The sequence below is a fragment of the Kogia breviceps genome, chromosome 9 (assembly GCF_026419965.1).
Source record: "Kogia breviceps isolate mKogBre1 chromosome 9, mKogBre1 haplotype 1, whole genome shotgun sequence".
In the NCBI taxonomy this organism is placed as follows: domain Eukaryota; kingdom Metazoa; phylum Chordata; class Mammalia; order Artiodactyla; family Physeteridae; genus Kogia; species Kogia breviceps.
Window position 1 is genome coordinate 27,535,003 of NC_081318.1, and position 16,570 is coordinate 27,551,572.

General features: G+C 37.9%; 1 protein-coding gene across 3 annotated transcripts in view; it reads right to left on the reverse strand.

Annotated features, from left to right (window-relative positions):
* Nucleotides 1–1,764: 1,764 nt before the first annotated feature.
* Nucleotides 1,765–16,570, reverse strand: part of ASB15 (ankyrin repeat and SOCS box containing 15) — a 29,094-nt gene continuing 14,288 nt past the window's right edge. The window contains exons 1-6 of one of the 3 annotated variants that reach the window (XM_067041660.1): nucleotides 15,124–15,361; nucleotides 13,883–14,128; nucleotides 12,038–12,209; nucleotides 9,874–10,444; nucleotides 9,213–9,366; nucleotides 1,765–4,874 (exon numbers count right to left, since the gene is read on the reverse strand). In XM_067041660.1, the coding sequence (XP_066897761.1) occupies nucleotides 4,702–4,874; nucleotides 9,213–9,366; nucleotides 9,874–10,444; nucleotides 12,038–12,209; nucleotides 13,883–14,128; nucleotides 15,124–15,208 (1,401 nt within the window). In that variant the 5' untranslated portion in view covers nucleotides 15,209–15,361 and the 3' untranslated portion in view covers nucleotides 1,765–4,701. Of the gene's footprint in view, nucleotides 4,875–9,212; nucleotides 9,367–9,873; nucleotides 10,445–12,037; nucleotides 12,210–13,882; nucleotides 14,129–15,123; nucleotides 15,362–16,570 lie in introns of those variants that run through there. The other 2 variants (XM_059074300.2, XM_059074302.2) reach the window with 2 other exon arrangements.

Below are 16,570 nucleotides of genomic sequence, written 5' to 3' on the forward strand. Positions count from 1 at the left end.
ATATGAGCACCCGTCCAGTGCCTTTGGTGGAATTCCCTGGTCAAGCCGACATTAGAACTCAGGTGTTCCCAGTACCCAGATTCAAATTACTAGACTGTCTCCTTCCAAAAACAGCAAATCCCCAGACATCTTTAAGCATTCCCTGAGATTACACAACACAGGCCATTGAGGTCAAATAAGTCTGTTCCTTCTACACGTCTTCTCCCCTGAGAAGCCCTTTCTTCCCTTTTAACGATTGATGACTGGGGCTTTACTAAGCAACAGCAGATGTGGGGTTTTATGCGCTAGGGGCAATTCTCTGCTGTTTTCATTCTGTACATTTTCTCAAGGTATTTACAGATGACAGTGAGATGCCATCTATATCTCTAACATTATTTTTTTTTCATATTTTCTCATTTAAGCATGACAACCTTCAGACTTGTGCCATAAGAGCAAGACTCTTGAGGCTTGCAACTCTGGCACTGGCATGGCCGCTATGTAGCAATAATAATGAGAGCTTGAGTTTCACATGCACTTACTCTGTGTTAGATTTGGTGTTTTTACACTTATCATGTCTCGTTCAAAATCAAGCAGCCAATAATTAGTGGAGCCTAGTTCAAACTAAGGCCAAAAAGGTCTGTTTGACTACAAAGTATATGTTCTTACCTACTACATTATATACGACTGTAGTAATACGCCACACTATAATGCATGCATGTATGTATGTATACTCGATGTGCATATGTCATATATATGTGCATACATGTGTGTCTGAAAGTATGGATATATGCATGTGGTGTTTGATTTTGTCTCGTAAATAACTTGAAGCAGGTTAGAGTTTTTTTGCGTTCTAAATAATTTCTGATTGGAAGGTGCCTATCTACATAAGAGTAATATGACTTGACCCTAAAATTTCGGTAGGAACGTCTAACAAAAGGTCAAGGTTTAAGTGTGTTCTCTACGCATAAAAGACTCCACCTTTTTTGGGTAGTTTCCATGCTGTCTCACCCCTATGTACTGACTTTTCAAAAACCTGCATCAAAGGGAGTGTTACCTATGAATATTTGCTGTGCCACATTTACACAATTGTTTTCACACCTTCTGCGTTGCCATCTTATGCATGGAAACATATCCTGTGATTATCTAAAATGATTAAACCATATTCTTCAGGAGGCACTTGTTTTCAATGTGCTTATGAAATTATTGTAAGTCAGAAATGGAAATACTATTTAAAGATCACCTACTGAAAAACTAAATAAAACACACACAAATGAGAAGCCATATCTGCTTCTTTCCAACCAGAGTCTCTGTATGATACAAACAAAATCCACAGTTACCTAAACAGCCATGATCATCTTGGCAGCCTGGGAAGATGTCATCAGAACTCTATCATGTTGATTAAACATGATAGTGGTTAAACAGGCACTACTGTAGAATGTTTGGCTTCTCCTGAGGCTCACTGGGGAGAAGCAGCTGTTGCCCTCTCCCAGATAAAGTGACATATTCTAGGAGAAACAGAGTCCTAATTAACTGTAAACTAATTCTCTTATCATCCAGCCCACCCCAAAACAAAAACAGTGCTAGAAAATGTCAAAATGTGATAAGAAAAAGATCAAATCCATTTTGGATATAGTGATTGCCTCAGTTTCATAGGATATATTTTTCTCCTGCTTCACAAACACCAAAAGAGCCACTTTCAACCCATAGCCTGTGCAGTGAATTCATATCCTTACCTTCAAGTGTTTCTTGAATATATTTACCTAAAACACGTTAAAGACAATGTCAAACTTTTGTGTACTAGAGTTTATTTAATATCTGAAGTATCCTGAATGTATTTATGCAATAATACATTAAATATCAAAGTTTTAGTTTATTTAATATCTGAAGTGTCATATGGCACACCTACATCCTTATTTTTAAAATATATTTAGAGCAATATTTATAGGTAACAATGTATTTTAGCCACAAGTAGGAGAGCAACAGAGGAATCACGAAATCCCATACACAAAACATTATAGTTCTACTTAAATACATTAGAGCTTAATCTATAGGAAAATATATTCTTTAGGGAATAAAAGCTGTTAAAACTATAGCTCTAATTATACAGGTGTTTTTCACACCTATAACTAGAGCTAAATACAATTTGAAAAGTTCATAAACCAGTAAGGTATTACTATTGAAAGAATACAATAACCCTTAAGATAAAAATAAGAAAAATCGAAGAAGAATGAGCCTAAGTAATTACATTATAAAGCTACATAACCAATTCAGAGACTCTAAACTATCATTTTACCATGAGGTCACTGATTACTTTTGTCTGGGTCTCATATGACATTCGCTCCTTCAGTATATTCAACAAGTAATTTTTGTACTTTCTCTATGCTCTTAGGGAATGTGTTTGGCCCTAAGAAAACACTGCAAAACAAATCAGACAAACCCTGCCTTCATAGAGCTTACAGTCTAGTGGGGCAGAGAGATGGGGAACATAGGTTCCAGTAATACAGCATGAGAAGTGCAGTTCTGGGGCCTCCCATCCTAGAGGAAAGAACATTTAAACTGAGACCTGTAGGATAAAGGATGGAGGGGGGAAGAAGAATATGGAAAGAGGATTCCAGACAGAAGAAGAACATGCAAAAACCCTGAGGTGCAACAGAGTATGGTTTCTTCTATTACAGTGGTTCCCAAATAAAAGAGCTTAGAGACTTGCTGGGCCAGAATGAAATTTTCACTCATCAATGGGGAAATGAAGACCAAACTTTAAGTCTTTTCAAAGCCAAAGTCCTGGGCTTCCCTGGTGGCGCAGTGGTTGAGAGTCTGCCTGCCAATGCAAGGAACACGAGTTCGTGCCCCGGTCTGGGAAGATCCCACATGCTGCGGAGCGGCTGGGCCCGTGAGCCATGGCCGCTGAGCCTGCGCGTCCAGAGCCTGTGCTCTGCAACAGGAGAGGCCACAACAGTGAGAGGCCCGCGTATCGCAAACAAACAAAAAAAAACTAAAGTCCTTCAACTATTTTTTTAAATTTTTAAAACATTTTATGTATATGTATGTATGTATTTATTGGCTGTGCTGTGCGGCGGCGTACAGGATTCTTAGTTCCCTAACCAGGGAACGAACCCGTGATCTCTGCAGTGGAAGCTCGGAGTCTTAACCACGGGATTGCCAGGGAATTCCCCTAAAGTCATTCAATTTTAATAACTGAGTTCAAGGCAGCCCCATTTTCTGGCATTAAATGGCCCCTCTTTTATGAAATGACAGTGATAAACAGATGACCCTATTTTAAAAATTACTAAAAACTACTAACATATAAAATCGAAAAATCTGGGAATCACTGTTCAAAGAATAAACTTCTAAAAGGTGTTTAACATGGTTAAAGAGGATGGGTAAGAGAGATATCAAGAGATAAGGCTAAGGAGGAAGGCAGGCAGTTAGATCATGAAGGGCCATATGGAAGAATTTGGGACTTTACCTAAGAGCAATGGGAATGATTTTAAGCAGGGGAGTGAAACTTGCTTACATTTGTAAAAGATTACTCTGGGATGTTATTAAGTGTAGAATGTGTGTTAGATGAGGCAAGATAGCAGGGAGAAGGACCAGTTGGGTAGCACTACAGTGTCCCAGGAAGAAAGGAGATAATAGCTGGTATTTGGGCTGAATTAGTGAGACTGAGTAGAAGATGACTTCATGAAATAAACTTACCAGGACTTGGTGATTTGTTACATTGGGTAAAGAAAATGGGATGGTCAAGGTTGATGTCCACGCTTTTGACTTGGGAAACTGAATTGATAATTGGGTTAACTCTTGAGCTAGAGATGGTAAGAGAAGGAGCCTTTTTGTGGAGGAAGACAGTGAGTTCATTTTAGGACATGCTGAATTTGAGGTATCTTTGTATTCAAAGGTCCTTTAGGCCAATTGTCTACACAGGTCTCAAGCACGTGAGAGAAAGCTGAACTTTGGATATAAATTTTACATTCGACAGCAAGTAGATAGTAAACGAAACCATGGACGTGGATGAAATTTCCCAGAGAACTTAACATTAAAAAAGGGGACTTAAGACGTATTACTAAAGAGTTGGCAGGAGATGAGCAATGCAGAAAGAAGCCAGAGACAGAGCGGCCAGAGAGGTGAGAAGAGAGCCAAGAGAGCAAGGTATCCGGAGAACTGTTTCCTGGAGGGAGCAGGCAATCAGTCAGTTGCTGCAGGAATCAGGTGAAAGGACTGAAGAATGCTCATTGAAAGTAGCAACTAGCAAGTTGTTAAGGACCTTGAGAAGGGTAGTGGAAGGAGCAGAGGCCAGATCACAGTGAGCGAATCTGCAGACAGGAAAGACCTCTTACGCCACGTGGCGATAAACAAAGGAGACAAGGGGGCAGCAACTGGCTGGAGATGTGGGTTTGAGAAAGTGGTTCTTTGTTTTATAAACATAGGAGTGACTTGCCCATGGATATTGCAGGAGTCACTTGAGAAGGAGAGTTTGAAGACTTATTGCAAGTGAAGACAATCAGTAGAAATTCAAATACAAAATATTGACTAACTTTAAAAAATCACAATGCAAAAAAAAGGTCCTTAGAGGTGTAAAATATGGTGCTCCCCAAAGAACCCAGGATCCAGTTATAAAATTGTCGATGGATTTAAATACACTATGTAAAATGGTTCCAGGGAATTCTCTGAAGGAATCTCATTTAAACACATTTTTAAAATCACATTTAAAAAGATTATTTTAAATTATGGCAACTTTAGCTCTTGTCCATAGAGATCATACTCTTTAAATAATATGTATCTTTGAATAGTTGGTGGCAGAGAGAGCTTCTCCATTGAGGCTGGCTGGCAGAGTCGCTGGAGTCCCATAAGTCTTCGAATTCTTAACCTACATAAATGCTTTAAGGAGCAGGGATTCTCTAAAGTGAATGGGAAAAACAAGCGAATAATAAAAACAATATTAATGGATTAACCTGTAAGATACAGACTGTTTTAGAGTAATATTAATAGTGTCATTCTAAAAAACAGGCATGCACACGTTAGCAACTGGTGACTTTAAGTAAAATTCAAATTGCAGTTAAGCCTTCCAGACCATTCCTCTATAATGCAAGCTCCATGAAGGCAGACGTTTAGTCTGCCTCTGTGTCAGAAAGAGAGTCTGGCTCTTACAGGGTGTTCAACTACAATATGTTAAATGAATGAATGGACTTGATTAAAGAAAGCAAATGCTCACATCTCCTTCTATTTAATTTTTAGAATTGAGTATTTGAAAGATATATTTCTTTACTTCCGCTCTCTCCTACCAATCTTTCTGATGAATAGTTATCTGTGAAACATCTGATACAAATGATTCCATATATCCATTATTCAATCTTAGGTTTGTTTCAGTGTCTGATACCTAAACATTTTATATTTTCCAAAAAATCTACTAATGTTATTCAAATAGCTGATGTTAACCTTTATTTTCAACTCTTACTTTATCTCTAGTACTTTTATCTATAGTATAATTACAGTACTGATATAGTATCCCAGCAACATGAGCTAGTGAAAAGGCAGCATTACACACGGACTTAGTTGTGGGCTCTGGACTCAGTCGGCTTGGATTAAAATCCTGGCTCTGCCACTTCGTATTTGTGTGATCTTGGACAAGTTATTTAACCTCTGTGGTCTCAGTATTCTCACCTGGGAAATGTGGATAACCCTACCTTACAGGGTTGTTTAAAGATCAAACAAATTAATTCATGTAAAGTATTAGAAAAGTGCTTGGTACATTGTAATCATTCAATAATGTGAACGATCACTCAATTCAATAATCAAAGAGATCACATTTCTGCTCTATTTGAGATTATAACCATTCAAATTATCTTGAAAGAATTAAAACAGTGTTTTTGAAAACCCATTGAGGCAAAGTTATCGTTACCAAAATAGGCAGAATAAACCCATCTTTTAAAAAAGATTACCATTTTATTTTTTTTCCTAACAAAGCCTCTGCCCTACCTATACCTGGAGGAATCCTGACATCCAGTGGTTAACCATACTCATAGCAATCAACTGACGAGCTCTAGTTGCAGTGATGTGTGACTGAAACAATAAAAAAAACTTCCTGGTCTTATTCTTACTTGGATTGCTTTTCTAAAGTCATAAGAATTGGTCATTCTTTTGCAGTATAAACACATGGACAATGAATTACCAATTAGAAGCAGAATCTGTTCTATGACAGGAAGCACAGTGGTACTGGAGAAAGAGCCCGTGTTTTTTTTGTTTTGTTTTGTTTTTGCGGTATGCGGGCCTCTCACTGTTGTGGCCTCTCCCATTGCGGAGCACAGGCTCCGGACGTGCAGGCTCAGCGGCCATGGCTCATGGGCCCAGGCGCTTCGCTGCATCTTCCTGGACCAGAACATGAACCCATGTCCCCTGCATCGGCAGGCGGACTCTCAACCACTGCGCCACCAGGGAAGCCCGAACTTCTCTCTTTTAACTGGCACTTAGTCTTGGTTTTCTGTTTAATGCTTGTTACTGGTCCTATGTTATTATCTCTTCAGTTATTTTGGTTTGTCTGAAGCTTATTTTTTAGTAGATTCTTGAGAAGGTGATCAGAAGAGTAATATTGTTTAAGATAATCTGAATTTTTCCCTTATAAGTCACTTGTTCTTTTTACCTACATGACCAAAGGGTATAGTAATTTGTAATTTTCAGCTTCAAATCTTTTTTTATTACAGAAAGTTTTTCCCAATACACGTTTTTGTATTTGTTCTGTTCCTTTGTTGGTTTTCTTTTTCTTTAGCTGTCTTCAAAACTGTCCCTGTCTTTCAAATCCTTTTATATATCCCTTTATTACCACTTTATTTTTAAAATTTTCTTTAATTTCATCTTCTATTTCTCCTAAGTCATTATCTATTGCATTATTAGTTCCTGCTTTCATTCCAGTTCAGTCTTTATATTTGAAATTAAGTTTTTGTTTTTCTTTCTAATTCCTTCCTCAGTACTGTTACCTCATTTCTGAATTTTTCTAATACTGACTTGTGTTGTTCTCTCCTGTCTTGTGTCATTTTCCTTATGCTTTTTAGCTTGTTTTGAAACAGAGGGTTTCAATTTTAATCTGTTCTGAGGGCATGTTTTTCTGGTGTGCTTTTGTTACCTGTGGGGATGTTATTCTGTTCCTCTTTATATTTTTTCTTATAATAAATTTATATGGAATTTGACTGGGATACTTTCCTGTTGTTCATTTTCATGTGAATTTAGTTTTCCTGACTTTCTAGAAGGATGCTTGGGTCAAGATAGCTCTTCTGACTTTACAGAGCTCCGTATTCTGCTGTCTTCTTGCATTGATCCAGAAGATGGTGGCTGCTCCCTGAGGTTTCCTGGTTCTCTTTGTTGCTCCCATGTTTATGTGGACTCTCACATCTCTGTCCTGCTTGATTTTTGACTCCACTCCCAGTGTGGGCCTTGGTTCAGAGGGGAACTAGTTTCAAGAATTTATAGGGCCCAGAATATTTTGTAATTCTCCTTTAGCCTTAGTTTTTTATTTATAAGAATTAGCAATGATAACACTTAACTCCACAAGTTGTGGGGATTCGTGACATACTTTACATATACATTTCAGATACTTCATATAACCTTACCATAATAAAAATAACATAAAATACTAATAATTTAGTTTTTTAAGTAGCTAAATTTATAAGTGTTTTTAATGCTGTAGGCTTTAGGCTGAACACCTTACGTGCATCATCTCTTTAAATCCCCACAACAACCTTACGAGGTGTATACTATGCTAGCCCCATTTTGCAGTGGGAAAACTTTGTCATAAAAAGGATAAGTAACTTGCTCAGAGTCACACAACTAGTATGACTATCTTGGTCTTTTTACAGGAAATAAAAAATTCCCCTCCCCTCAATGAAACAAAAATGATGCAATAAATTGTTGCTTGTTTCTATGAAAATATCAGCCCTGAATGACATATGCACTATATGACCCAGCCATCCTACACCTAGGCAAGGCCAGAGTTCCATCCCATTCTAGGTCTGTCTGACCCCAGAGGTCGATTTCTAGGCTCAGGATACTATATGATTCATCAGATTCTCTAAGGTTCCTGTTTCAGTTGCCACAAAGTCTCTTGTACCGTCCAACTCATTCCAGTGGAAGCGCCATGTGAGGAAAATCCAAGCTTACCTCCAAATCTACATTCAGTTGAACTATCACTCTTTCTAACCCATCAAAGTCTCCATCCTTCCTCCAATTTATGTCTCTTGCTACCATAGTCAAAATGGTCCAAATTCAGATTATATACTTTAATGTATGAGATGCTGATGGAAACAAAGTACTTAGATGAGAACCACTATATTGCCCATTTCTTTTTATAGAACTTTATACCTAACAAATATGGTATGTGAATCAGCTCAATGTTTCAGTTTCATCTTCTTGACTATAAAATATAATCTACTAATTTGCATAAAATTTGCCTGATCCTAAAGACTAGGCTGTCATGGTTTTTCACATTTAAACTTGATTTAGGTGTATTAAGAGTGCCAGAATATTTAAATGTAATGCCAAGTTCTATGATGCTTCTTCGGGCTCTATAAAGTGATGTCCATGTAGTTTTTAAAAGTCCATTTTTCCAAACTCATATTTTGAAAGAGAAAACCTTTCCAGCTTATAATTTTTTTCTAGTTTCTATTTGAATTTGGAGTAATTTTAGATGTACTTTTATTGAAACTTTTGTAATATGATTCACTTTTATGATTATAAGTAAACTTTAACCTAGAGAATACAAAATGGCCTGCTTGTAATACAGACTTTTGATGGTAGGAATTTGTCAATAAAGACCCAGAAGAGAGCAATTCAAAAAGGATAATTCTAATTCATTCCATTCTTTCATTTACTCAATATTTATTGAGTATTTACTGCTTACTAGGCATTATGCTAAGCCTTGAGAATACAAAAATAAACAAAACAGATCCCTGCCCACATGGAGATTACAGTCTATATACTTTATGATATTATAGAAGTTAACTTTTAAAAAGTGAGTTCTAGTCAGAATATAATATAGTAATAGTATTACTCATTATACAATTAAAGAGTTGGAAATTATCAAGAAAAGCAAAAAATTAGTATCTTAGAGGAAGTATTAAGGATGATTTGAAAAAACAGATAATTCTGAAAACAAAGTAGCTATGAAAAAGTATCAAAAATGACACTAAGAAATTTCCCCTAGATACATTCTCCATAAAAAAATTTGTAGGAAAAACTTTTGCTTTTACCTAATATTTGACGGATTTCTGGCCATTCTCTCTGTACTTCTAGTGCAGATTTCAGTTTAGCACACAGAGGGATATAATCCATGTAATCCATTAATACACGAATAACGCTGCCTACCAAGTGTTTCATCCAAGGAACTGTAATAAACTCACAGAACTGAGAGAAGTGATAAAATTTAATTTAGTAGTACTTTTAATATACTATATACATAAAACTTAATTTTGTTCTGAAAAATTATTATCTGTCTTTTTACAGGAAATAAAAGTTCCCTCCTTGTAATGAACAAAAAAAGAAAAATAAACAGTTTGCTTGTTTCTGTGAAACTATGAGCCCTGAAGCACGCGTGGCTCTGATGTGATTGTATTCAGCACGATGTGGAAGAATCGTGCTTCTCTCCGTGCTTCTAGCCCCAACATTCCACCAAATAAGCATAAGTTGTTGATATATTTTCCCACATTCTTCAACATTCGGTTTCGAATTCAAGAAAAATACACACTTTTTTTGGGTCTAGTTTTATGCTTATTTCCCCATATCATTGCAAACAAAAACTCACGAACAAGAAAAATATAAAAGTTGGAGTTGATTTTTCTTTTCTTCTAACATCCCTAATGAGCAAACGTTAGGATGATGACCCAATATGAAGAAGAGAAGGATGTAACTCACCGGGTTATCTTTTACGACACAAGACGTCCATCCCGGCAGTACCTCTTCCTCTATCTCTGACCATACAAACGAATTTCCAAAGATGTCCCCGTGCATGCAGTCAAAGCACATCTCCACTTGATAGCCATTATTCAGCAGCAGCCTGAGCATTACCTCGTCATTTAGGGCATACTGAATGGCACTGGGGAAATGAGTGTCATTCACATGCATGAAATAACAATTGACATTAGCTCCATGGGCGAGAAGCAGCCTGACAATTTCATGACTTTTGGCCCTCACTGCCACAAGAAGGCAGTTCAGGGGATCTAGGTTTGGGTTTGCACCTGCAGCCAGGAGGACTTCTGTGCAGTGGATATCATTATTGCAAACGGCAAAATAGAGCGCAGTCTTCCGTTCGTCATCATAGCTCTTGGAAATGTGGTCAGCAAGCAGCGTATTGACATCAAAGCCATTTTCAATAAGCAGTTCTAGGCACTGTGCATTTTGTCCATCCGCTGCTGAGTGAACTGGCGTTAGCCCACTTTTCTGGATTGCATGTTTGGATGTTACTGGAATAAGATATTTCAGTGCACTGAAAAAAATCAAATATCCACATGGCATGAAGAAAATCAAGAAATTAAATAAACCAGCTTCCTCACTAGACAAGTGAATGCAACTTACTTAGTTTCCTTTATTTTCTCTAGATAACCTTACACAAAAACATTTAATCTTTGTCCATTGACTTACTACTTTTCAGTTGAGTGTAATTTAGTTTAGTTTTGATTTAGCTTCCCAGGCTAAATATTCCTGGGGAAAATACTGGCTCTTATCTATTTGGTCCTAGAATTTTAATTATTCAGGAACCCTCCCCATCTTTCAGCTCTTCTCTGAACAGCATAATATCTATAATCAACCAATGCTATGTAACGAAAAAAATATAATAGGAAAGTAAGTCCATTTGATGCCATAGAAGAATGCTTCACGCTCTTGACCATTAGAACATGGAGTCAAAGGAAGTTAGAGATGGAAGTGACCTTGAGTGTCACTGAGTTCAACCCCTTTATTACCAGCAGAGCCATATGAAGTCTTGAGAAGTGAAATGACTTGTCCAAGGTCACATAGATGTAGGGCAATGACTACAATTTAGGCCTCTTGAATTCTCATTTGTTACTCCCCTTTCACTGCTTCCTGAGCAATGTATGCTTTAATATTGGCCATGTACATCCTGTCTGCTTACTTGAAATTGAATTATTGGCAACAAGAAGAGTCTTTTTTGTTCCATCAACTTTACATCAGTTCAATGGAGACAACTAACCACAGGTTATGTTTCAAAGAACCTGTAACAAATAGCTGTGAATTTCACACTTGACTGATGAACTAGAGAAGTATGAAAGCCACAGGCAAGGATAACTTGATCTCTTGTGCCTAATTCAGAGCTACCATGTGTGAATTTATGAACTTTAACAATGTGTCACTTAGTGTCAATTACTTGTCATTGGCTACTTAACTTAGCCAATATCACCACTGAAATTGTGATAACACCTAATGATTTCAAAGTTTTTGAACTTATGAAATATACTTAATTGCCTAAAACCATCCTTTCATGGTTGGTAGTTTAATATAATGATTATAGATTTCTATTGATATGTTGGTTGTGGCACATTTTTGTGATTTAAAAGTATACCTGGCCTTTTTTTTTTTGGGGGGGGGGAATAAAGAAACCTAAATTTATAATGAAACTTTTCTATTCAAGAATAAATTTGACATTATATTATAATATCTGTTGGTGTTGATAAAGATTAGAGTAACACCAATTTTAACCCTTGGCCAAGGGCAAAATTTTTAGAAACCTGGAGCCATCTGTTAAACGTATTAAAAAAAACCCAAAAAACAAAAAGGCACATTTGGGCAGCTTGTGCAGAATTCTCACGTATAACTTACCTTCTTCTAAAAGAAAATATCTTTTCATTTAAAAAATAGTATAAATTCAATGTGGAAATTTTTTAAAGTAAAAGAATACACAAATAATGGGGAAAATCAAACAAATATATAGATATACAAAACTTGTGAACGTTTTGCCTTTTTCTTTTTGGATTTTGGGAGGTGTATAGATAGATTTGGGATTATACCATATATAGAAGCTTGTGTTTTTCCAGTTGAAATCATGCTATGATTTATTACTCACAGATAATGTCCCTCGTAGGCAGCTCGGTGTATAGGAAGATGCCCTGCTCTGTTAGGTATGTTTCCACTTCCTCCATATTCCAGCAGGAGGGAGATGCAGTCAGGATTGCCCCCTCCTGCTGCCTCAAGCAACACTGATGCCCCATCATCCGCCAAAGCAAGCACATCCCCTCCTGGCAGTATAAAACATGCGGCATAGTGATAGCTTGACAGGCTGTCAAGTTAATCTCCTTAAAAATAACCTGTTGCTTTCCTTTCTGCTTAGGACTTAAAAGCATAGAATTAAGAACACCTGTGTTCTCAGTCTTTGCAATAAACAATCATGCGGCGTGTTTCATTCTATTAGAAAATCTTTCTGTCATAAGAACATCTGAGAAATCAAGTCAATTTCCATGATAAGCAAAGGCTCACCCCAAAAGGTACAGTTAGACTTTTAAAGACAGCAGTTAACACTCGATTTCAATAAATATTTATCAACTAACTGTCTTCTGTGTGCAAACACCATGTGTGACCCAGCAGAAGACGCTAAGATAAGTACATCTGACTATCTTAAGTGGCTCTGAGGGGAAATGAGACAAAATATCATCAAAGAACACAAACTGTATAATATTCAAGTGACATCAGGACCAGAAGGCATGATGTAGGGGAAAGTGGTCTGTTTGCATTGTGGTTTTGTTGCTGACTGTGAGAGTTTGGGGCAAGCTATTTACTTCTATGAACTTCCAACTCCTCCTCTGTAAACTAGAGTAATACAGCTTATTTCATGGGGCTGATTTGATAATTAAATGAAGTTGCATTTTGGGGGCACCTCAAAAATGTTAGTCTTTTCCCCACAGAGGATAATCTTGTCCTAGCCTTTATTTACAGATGAGGAAACTGAGACCCAGGTGCTTAAGTAACTAGGCGAGAGTCAGACAACGGGTAGGTGGCAGAAACCAGTTTAAGAAGTCGGTATCTTAATTCCTGGTTCAGTTATTGTATAAAGCACTTGGAGGTTTCAAAGGAGGACAACATCACACTCTGTTGGGAAGAATTAGGAAAGTCTTCAGGGAGGAGGTGTCTCAAGACATTAACTTTGAATTGTGTTGGAGGGTATTCCAGATGAGGGCAAGGACCTGACCCAAACCCAGAAAGAATGAATGCAAGGTGTGTTTGGGAATATTGCTAGGCTATTTAACTGGAGTACAGGATACATAATAGGGGTAGCGAGAGATAAACCTGGAAAAACAATTCAGGATGGTGCAGTGGGGAGCCCCTGAGGATTTTCTGAATAGTTTATTCTACTGTAGCTGACCTTTAGGGAGAGGAGCTGAGTTGTAGTATACAGTATGGATTCTCAGATGGAGAGACTGGAAACCAGGAAAATGGTTAGGAACCAATTACAATGGTCCAGGGAAGATGGGAGGATGCAGACGAGAGGGTCTGCCAAGGTGAGAACAGGTGAGAGAGAGGGTTGCTGTAGCACACGGCAACTGACCATATTTGGAACAGAAGGTGATAGGAGAATTAGAGATAAATCTAAGCTCCCAGTCCTGGCTGAGAGAAATTATTAAAAGTGTGAAAGAAGAGGAATTCAATTTAGGAGAAGATGACTGTGAGACCTTGGTGAGCCATCTATGTCAAAACTGGGAGCAATCAGGGCCAGGCACTCAGATTTGTAGGTCCCCGTGCATAGGGTTCAAGTGAGTTGTGCAATAAGGGTCTATTGAGGGGGCTATCGGGGGATGGGACAAAAGCTTGATGCCCAGGTACATTCAGGAGAGGAAGAGGAGCCAGTGAGAAGTGGAGAAAAGGAGATCCAAGAGGCAGGAGAAAAGTCAGCAACATGCAATTCCTTTCTACGTACCTTTGTGGATCAGGTGTTCCAACACATCACAGTGACCATACTCGGCCGCAACACCTAACGGGGTGACTCCAAATCCGTCTCTTAGGTGGACATTGCCTCTGTGGTTTAGTAGTAGAGCTATTATATCTTTGCGGCCTTGTTTGGCTGCTTCATGCATTGCTGACCATTGCTTGACACAGGGCTGGTCAAGGCTGGTGTGGTGTTTCAGCAGGGCAGACACCATGTCATAGGAGCCCTTTCTTACAGCTTGAAGATGATTTTAGAAAGAACAGTCGATGGTAGGCATATAACATGAATACCTTACATGACATTAAACTAATTACCAGATTTAATATCGAAAGAGATATTAGTGATTTCTTTTCTTGTATTTTTCATACCCCTTCTATTTCTCATACCAAATTCCTATTGTGGAGTGTAAGCCTGCTAGATGATACTGCCTTTTCTTTAAGACCCTGACCTGAGGAAGGGTAAGAGTTTCATGGAAAACAGGATGCCTATCACTAAGGAAGCTGCGTGTACTCTTTCTAAACTTCCGTTGCTTCATCAACAAAATGAAAATAACATCAACTTTTGTATAAGTTAAATAAATTAATTAACGTATGTAAAATGCTTAGTATATACTAGGAGCTCGATAAATGATAACCATTATTACTACTATAATTTCATCACTTCCTAGGATCATGGAACCACATGTGTAAATAATGTTTATCAAGTTTTTCTCCCCCTAGAATGAGTTTTTTCCCCACCAAAGCCAGCAGTAAATATTAAATAAACTTCTCTTTCCCCTACTCTTAGGAGATGTTGGCAAGAGGAATGTTTAGAATCCAGATAGGTCAGTTGCCCTTTTTTATAGGTGAAGTACGTGACAGCTAATGTACTATGTTTTCCAAGGTTCACTAAATCGGTTGTCTCTCCCCCTCTCTGTTTTTTTTCTAATAGCTGAAATTACACTGTTAAAAGCTTTTTCCCCCTTCGGATTGTTAATGGATTGTCCCAGTTTAGATATAAATACTTCTCAAAGAGGTAATGCATTTTCCTCTTATCAGTAAAGTAAAATCTTAGTAAGAAACAGAGCAGGACGAGTGCTACTCTCTAACACCCATTCATTCGTTCGTTCATCCTTTCACGCAGTTAATACGCACTGGCTATATGAAAGGCACCGAGTTAAGCAGTGCGAACAACAGGAAAAAGACAGGCGTAGTTCTCCCTCGTGGAATATATAGCCTGGGGAAGAAGCCTACCCTGTCTTCTGTTTGTAGAGAGACTCAGAGTCTGGGCCTTTGCTGGGAAAGGCAGGAGGACATGTAGTAGGACCACATAGAACATCCTGGACAGCTGGGAGGCAGAATCCAGAAAGGCTCTGAGGCCAAGGCAAGGGAAAGGGCTCCAAAAGGCATAAAAGGAGGATGAAGACAAACTCTGCCTATTTCATTTGGAGGCAGGTGAGCCATCAGGCAGTGAGATTTCAGTTTTTCTCCTGCTCTCTGTATGAAGCAGAGTCTGCTGACAAATGCCTTTCTCTGAATCACCCACCTGACCCTGGCAGCTCTCATTACAGTGAATTACCTCATCCCAGCTGGTGCTCTTGCAAACATCAGTAAGTTAAACAAACTAAGAGATAATGTGTCCTCATTTATCTTCTTGCTCCTATTCCATTTTTTTCTATTTAGAAAAAATGTATTAAAATAAAGAACCTCTTCCCTCATGATCTGTTTTCCTTTTGTCTGACTCAGGGAACATGTTGATTAGAGATATTAGTCTTTTTTTCAAGAAAATAACAGCCTATATAAGCCATATTCAACTTAAAATAATTAAAACTTTGCTTGCAGTTTAATTTTTGGAGCTAAGAATACATTTTATTTCTCATAGAAATAATAATCAAAATCATGGGGAACCCCTCCCAAGCTAACCCATGAAAACATTCTTAACAAATAATTGGCTAAAATAATGAAAACTAACAAGGTACAGAACTTGTGCGATGGAGCTAAGTAAAATACAAATTAAATAATTTATGAAGTAAACAATATATTTTACATATATGTATCTTTATATGCTTAGAGGAAAGCAAGCCTCGGTTGAAGAGTTAGAGAATTAGAGAATTTTGCATTGGTTATAGGCAGTATTGAACACTTGACGGTTTGCTGGCACTTTTCTTTTTTAAAAAAAATTCTGTCATTTTCTTTCTGGATACATGTGTTTTGCTCATATAATTTACTTAATATCGGCAGTGAGTTACCTTCTGACTCATAGGACATACCAATAGAGAAGAGATTTTTTTTTGCAGTGTCTTGACAAGGATTGGAAGATTGAAAGAGGAGATGGAGTAAAGAGGATATGTATTGATCTGTGAGAAAGAAAATCTCTGAGGTAAAATTAACTGAATTGTAAATGGCGTAATGTTCTCGGAAAATGGAGGGCGGTGGGACTGAGGTGTTGTGCCAGACAGTTCCCTCGGCTTCCTCTGTACCCTGGGACCCACTGGCCAGGCTAATCTTGTGGCTCTCCTACTGGAGAAAGGCTACACCAGGTTCAGAGGGATTGGGTAGAGAGGGAGTCCAGGGGCAAAAAACAGTTAATAACTGTCAGATCATCACAAATCAGATATCTACACTCAGCAAGTAACTGTATAACATGACTGTAATACATCTAAGTACCATAAGTAAGGGCCAGGTGGCTGATGGGAAAGAA